Here is a 6,474-nt window from a genome sequence, read left to right on the forward strand (position 1 = left end):
ATCTCACATGCTGGTGCTAATTGAAAAATGATTTACGAAATACTTAAGTTGCAGTATAAGCTTGATAAAAAAAATAAAAAAGAAATCATAATAAAAATGGCTGATTTTGTGCGTATCCGTTGATAGTTACAATGGGTCTTTAAGCGCTGCTTGAACATTTGGATTATGTGTTTATGGTTTACCACTAGAACCTGATTATTTGTAAATGTTATAAGCACCTGATTCATATTTGTTTTGATAATCATTGTGACATGATTATTAATGTTTATACAGAGCATACACATTTATCACATTTTTGGGTTCCTTATTCCTCTATGAAAAAGTATTGTTAACGTTCCTTCTGAAGCCAGTCACTCGAGTGATCACCTCTAACACTATGATAGCGAGTAAAGATAAAATATGATATTTGGCACTTTGATAGCAAGCAAAGTAAATATCAAATTCCTTCAACACTTTAAATTAGACAAATGTCATTTAGCACTTTGATAACAAGCAAAGTAACTATCAGATCCTTTCAATATTTTAGATTAGATGAATATGAGACACATTTACCATCCATCTGTCTAAAAAAAAAATAGAAAGGGCCTACAATCCATGTAGCTTATAGAAGACCCGAGATAGGCGCTTTGATAGCAATTGGACTTACAAGTTACATCCATGTGCCTTGTGACTATATTACAAGGTAACGTCTACACTAACACTACCCTATACCCTAGCATGTTGTCTGTGGCCATGAATGATACAGCCTAACAAGACAGTTGGGAGCGATTCAATCAAAGCTAAATAACAAGAACCAAAGCAATTCTACCCATAGCCAACAAGTTTTGTAGCTTCTTTGGATGTTTGTAACATAAACATGAGTATATTGGTGGAGATAATTAAGCATACTTATATATATATATATAAGGAGATAATTAAGCATACTTATATATATATATATATATATATATATATATATATATATATATATATATATATACTCGAGGGATTACATATGCCTAATTTGATGTTACCAAATGAGTTTGAGATGCTAATCTTTTTAACAAGGCCTAGTGTAGTGCTCCTAAATTTTTCTAGCAAGCATGCTCGACAGTTGCATGGCTTAATTTATTTACCCATTCAAACAAATTTGGAAGTAGCACAAGAGATGCATTATTTTCTCGTGCACAGTGTTCAAGTGGAAGACTTCTAAAAATTTTGGACCAGACTTCCAATAACTACCAAAGTCAAAATCTATAATTGGGGGCAGTATAACTAACTTGTGAATGATTTTTTAGGTTTTGGATTTGTGAATGAATAGAGGAAGAGGTTGCAGGACAGCAGGAGCAAGCCAAATTTATATTTCAAATTGAATCATTCAAGAAAGAATGTGAATTGAGCAAAAAACAGCATGCTTGCTCAACAATGCAACAGTGTTTAAGAGGGGAAAAAAAAAAGAAAAAAGAAAACTAATCAATCCAAATTTATGGTTCACATTTGATGAAAGAAATGGATAAGCATAGATCAGGGCTTTAGAGATAAAAGCTGACCCCCACACATGAAATCATACAACACTGCAAGAAGCAAAACCACAGATAATTGAAAATCATCTCGGAAGGCTGTTTGGAGGGAAATTACGTAATGGATTCTCCCTCAGTAGCTCTGTTTCCCTGCACAATTAAAATAGTAAAAGGCTGATAAGTATCACTTAAGAGATTGCCAGTATACTGAAATAGACAACAACATATATTCTAAAGTAGATTGCTTACTTTTTAAGGTCTTGGCCATCCCCATGCCTAAGTTGCAACATCGAAGACTTATCACCACCCTCATTATTCCTCTTATGAATTCTGAAAACAATAATAATAAGAACAACACATTATCAGAACAGAATTTCAAGAATGAGATCTAGAATGCATTGGCACTTTGATTCTACTGGAACAAATGGCTTTGGTGTTGGTGTTCATTTTTAAAATGTCCCTCAAAAAGATTTCAAATTTCAACATACATCAGCATAACAGCTGCATATTATTACAAATGATGTCCTGTTATGCAGCTGCATACTTCAAATCCTGTGTTCACATCTTTTCTTCTTTGGACAAACCAAAACAACTAAGATTGTAATAAACATTTTCAGTAGAGTGCAAGGCAGGATATAATTGGGAGACAATGCTAATATATCTAATAATAATCGCTTTAAATATAATTTAAAACGATACTCACTCTTCACATTCTTCATCGACAAAAACCTCAATACTACTGGCAGTTATTCCTCCTGTTATAGACCCAGGTTTCTGAGGAACCTAAAAGAAGCAGGAATTAGAGTTACTTAGATGCTATAAGAATGATGCAAGGAAGAAAAAGTATAAGGTTTGAAGGGAAGAGTGGGAAGAAGCTGAATGGTAAACCTTGTATGTTGTCCACTTGGTAGGGATTGCATTATTTTCTTTATTTCTCTCTGCTCGAGCTCCAAGAGTGCGCCAAGAATTCAAGTCTGTCTTTGATGCATCTGGCTGACGATCCACATTGTTTATATCTTTGAAAATAGTGAGTGGAGTTGCATGAGCCCTATAACATGGAACCAGAGCAAAAAATTTAGAATGGAAAAATGAAAATGTATAGTTTACACTTGCTAAAGTACCATCAATCATATCTAGAATGTCTTATTGACATATTGAATGAAATCATCCGATCCAACTTTAAGGAGGAGAAACATCAATGGACTAGTCTATATTAATGGCATCAAACATGCTCATGATAAGAAAGACAAACAAAATGAATACCTAAAGAACTTATGTCTGAAACTTGCATTGATTGAAACTTCCCCCTTTCAAAGCTGGAAGGTGAGCTTCAACCCAAGTAAAGGGTAAGTTTAATGCATTTTGTTTCAGAAAGAACACGTGAGCTGCCAACCAATTAATATGAGCATCAAAACTCTAAGACAAAATTGTGCTCCAGTTTGGAAATGTAATCATGTTGGAAGGGGCGTTTTGGAAAGAGAAGCAATGGGGAGATATGGAAAACTATTACTTTAGAAAGAAAGGAAAGCTCATTGTTTTGAGGGGAAGGAGCAAAATTTGGTGAGTAGAAGAAGTTCTTCTCTTTGAATATTCTAGATGATTGGACTTTGAGTTCTCATATTTTTTCTACTATGCACTTTCTAGCATTCCCAGATACTTCGAGCTGTTGTTAATTGTTTTTGTACTTCTATTTTCTTCCTTTTCACTTATTTTGTTTGGGGTTTCCTTTGTAAACTTCCGGTGTACGGCTGCGTCCCAATTACTTATCAACAAATAAAAAAGGCTCTAAACAGACTAAACAAGAAATTTTGACTACCAGAAGTTAACATTACAACAAACTTTGAATGAAAGGCCCATTTCTGCAATGGTTTGGGGATCCTAAAGAAACTTTCATCATTAAATTTAAAGAAAAAGCTTTGAGGTTTCTGTCTAGAAAAATTAAGTAAATAAATTACTCCATATTGCTCACCTAACATTTTTCTTGACAAGATCAGAGTTCTCAGTGGTCTGCATTCCTGTAACATTAGAGAGAGTTTTAAAATGCATATATTTTTATAAGTAGAATGCAGAAATTCAAGAAGGCCAATCAGAACAATGGATCTTACGATTTTCTCCTCTGGAGAGGACAGTTCCAAAACTCCGTCCTGGTAACCGCTTCTCCACTGTATCTTCCTAAAAATGGGGATAAATGGAACAATGAATGGTTTATAAAAAATAAAAAATAAAAAAGTGATATTAAAGTTCTTAACGAAAAGTTGCAAGCATACATCTGTTGGTTTTGGTCTTCTCATTGAGCGAGCAAAATACTTCCTATAAGAATCCTTCAATTTTTCGAGTGGTTGAGCATTCCTATTTAATGGAAAAATTAATCAGAGATGTATTTCTGCAATGCATGAAAAAATAAGAAAGAGAGAGAGAATATAAAACTGAACTAAGGCTCAAAGAAAGAAATTGAGAAATCAGAATCAGCATAAAATTATGGGCAGAACATATGTAAACAACTTATAAGTGACAAATAAGGCTACTCAGTATGCACATACTACAGATTCCATTTGTATTATAGGTTAATACATGTGTAGAACAATCTTCAAGAATCGCATTACCAATGTTGCATTTAAAACACAAACTCTAAAAAAATGAGGTACTAAAACAAACATGAGAGAGAGGAAGAGCACATATTTTCTCAAAATTAGATCTTTTAGCAGGATGCAGGAAATATTACAAACCACATTCCCAATAATGTAAACATTGTTTTGTCCCTTAATGAAGACCTTACCTAAACCATAAAGCCTTAACCAAATAACAACTAGAAACTTAACACCACACTACAATATTTTCGAATACCAATGAAACAACACTACAAACTGTGCAAACATTAAAAACTAACTCTGAAAAGAACATGCATTAAGAGATCTCAAATGAGCAAAATCTTTTAATTCATTCCAAAATCAAAGAGTTCTCATCAACCAAAGCTGACAGGTTACAGTTACAGCCACGTTTTCTTGTTCTTTGAATACTTCTTCTTCAATTAAAAACATAAATTACATTTCATATATGAATACAATTTTCAAGTTCCATTTACTGGTAGATTACAACCAAAAAAAAAAAACAGCAGAATACATAATAAAACATTACAACAAATCTTACCTAGATATGCCAAGATTATAAATTTCGTTGGCGAGTTTCATCTTATTCTTGGATTCTAAGTGTGAAGCATAGGATATATAGTACACAGCATGAGTCTTCCCAATTTCATTTGCCTCTAGAAAACTGTATATGATTTCTGCATCACCACAATTTTCAGCCTGCAATAGCATTTCATTTTCAAACATCAATCCAAATAGGCAACAGTTGTGATGACACATGCATTATATTAAAAGAGAACAAATAGAAACAAAATTTTAGAAAGTAAAAAAAACTCACATATTCCAACCACACTTTCAGATAGCGTAAATCATCCTTATATCGGTCTGAATGCCAAAAAGTGCGCACACATTGTTCATATATCACAACCAACCCGGAGTAGTCTCCTCCCATTGGAAATGCTTCTTGAACCCACTTAATACACCTTGCAAAAGAAGCAAAGATACCATTAATCAGTTTGGGCATGTGTGACAACATTTGAAAAGCCGTTTGCTCAAATAAATTCTTTACAAAAAAAGAAACGAATATAGAGCATTTTTAGAAATAAAAACCCACAAGTTCAGGAGAAAAAAGTCATGGATAAATTGTACAAAAAACAAAAACCCAGTATCATGCAGGAATCAAAATGAAAAGGGCAAAACTTAAGTACAGTTTCTTAGTTGTTGTAACTTAAGTTCTTCGATTAAATTTAACCATGTTTATCAATGAAGGCATTAAATCTAATTCTCTTCCTCCAAAGACAATTAGATTCAACTATGTGACTCATTGGCTAATGCAGTCACATGATTGAATTTAATCGGAAACTTAAGTTACAGCACCTAAGAATTTGTGGTAAATTTTGCCCATGTGGAAAAAAGCTAACTTATAAAAAAGCTTATTATATTTTCTCAAATCTTAAGTCTCAACCTTAATTGTAACAAAATACAAAATTTGGGACAAACCCTTGCCCTTAGTTAGGTAGGTTGTGAGAGAACAAAGATGAAATATTAAGGAATAAAAACAAAAATCATACCTCTTACGGTTATGGGCTTTCAGATATGACACAAATTTCTTCGAATGAATTGATAAAATCAAGCAAGAAAATCAGGAAACAAAAATGGAAGAGTTGAGAGTACTCACTCGAGCCATGGGTGTAGAGGATCATCTCCTTGATACTCATCGATTGCCTCAATCAACCTCCTAAAACCCCACATCAAGAAATTAATCACACACAAAATTTATCAAAGAATATACCAAAGAAAAATAGTCCAAAGATTGAAAGAAAGAAAGAAAATGAAACCTTCGGTTCTCAAGCAGAGATTTCTTGAGTTGATTGTCGTTGTGGGATTTCAGAGCTTCGTTTAAGAGGTGAACCTTTCTGCCTCTCTTCAAGGGCCTCACGTTTTCTTTGAAAAGTTCCCACTCATTCCCAGTCTGTCTCTTTGAGAGAAGAAACTCCGTCTCTGGGTCCAACCTCTCAATCTGAATCTTACCCTCCTCCATCGCTGCCTGCTGCTATTACTCTTTCTTCTTCTTCTTCTTGATGAAGATTCAAATTTTGAAACACAGATTGGTTTTTGGGTTCACGCTAACTAACCGTTAGAAAGTGTTTTTTATAGAAATTGGAGTTTGTGCGCTCTGCTGGCCCTACCTTCTATGAAATTTGAACTTTGAACCTGCACTAGCCGTTAGGCCCAAATCATTACGAGTTTACTCAACCATTAAGCCCAATAAGCTATGGTCCAGATTTTAGTTTGTTAGTTTGTACCCCTGCAGGCTTTCTCACTATAACCCATATCATGGGCTTTGGCCCATTGCAAATGTACTATATTATTTTTAGCTTTTTTGAAAT

At 33.9% G+C, this 6,474-nt stretch overlaps 1 protein-coding gene across 2 annotated transcripts; it reads right to left on the bottom strand.

The window, feature by feature from the left end:
- Window positions 1-1,327: 1,327 nt before the first annotated feature.
- On the bottom strand, window positions 1,328-6,216 carry LOC142608326 (mitotic spindle checkpoint protein BUBR1). 2 transcript variants are annotated; one of them, XM_075780090.1, is made up of 11 exons: window positions 5,923-6,216; window positions 5,763-5,822; window positions 4,923-5,067; window positions 4,647-4,804; window positions 3,767-3,848; window positions 3,605-3,671; window positions 3,469-3,514; window positions 2,388-2,547; window positions 2,203-2,273; window positions 1,749-1,829; window positions 1,328-1,649 (listed from the first exon to the last, which is right to left on the bottom strand). In XM_075780090.1, exons 1-11 carry the CDS (start codon window positions 6,123-6,125, stop codon window positions 1,586-1,588), a joined length of 1,137 nt encoding a protein of 378 aa, XP_075636205.1. In that variant the 5' UTR covers window positions 6,126-6,216; the 3' UTR covers window positions 1,328-1,585. The 2 variants fall into 2 exon arrangements, with proteins under 2 accessions (XP_075636205.1, XP_075636198.1); XM_075780083.1 differs by having other exon boundaries at window positions 2,203-2,282; window positions 5,923-6,215.
- Between the last annotated feature and the right edge of the window lie 258 nt (window positions 6,217-6,474).

This window comes from Castanea sativa, chromosome 1 (genome assembly GCF_040712315.1).
Source record: "Castanea sativa cultivar Marrone di Chiusa Pesio chromosome 1, ASM4071231v1".
NCBI classification, from domain to species: Eukaryota; Viridiplantae; Streptophyta; class Magnoliopsida; order Fagales; family Fagaceae; genus Castanea; species Castanea sativa.

Excerpts from the sequence above, each read along its gene's own strand:
- LOC142608326 (XM_075780083.1), bottom strand. The coding sequence starts at position 6,125 with ATGGAGGAGGGTAAGATTCAGATTGAGAGGTTGGACCCAGAGACGGAG. Across the intron at positions 2,283-2,387 it reads CCAAGTGGACAACATACAAG|GTTCCTCAGAAACCTGGGTC; the intron begins GTTTACCATTCA and ends TGCTTCTTTTAG. Across the intron at positions 1,650-1,748 it reads GATGGCCAAGACCTTAAAAA|GGAAACAGAGCTACTGAGGG; the intron begins GTAAGCAATCTA and ends TTAATTGTGCAG.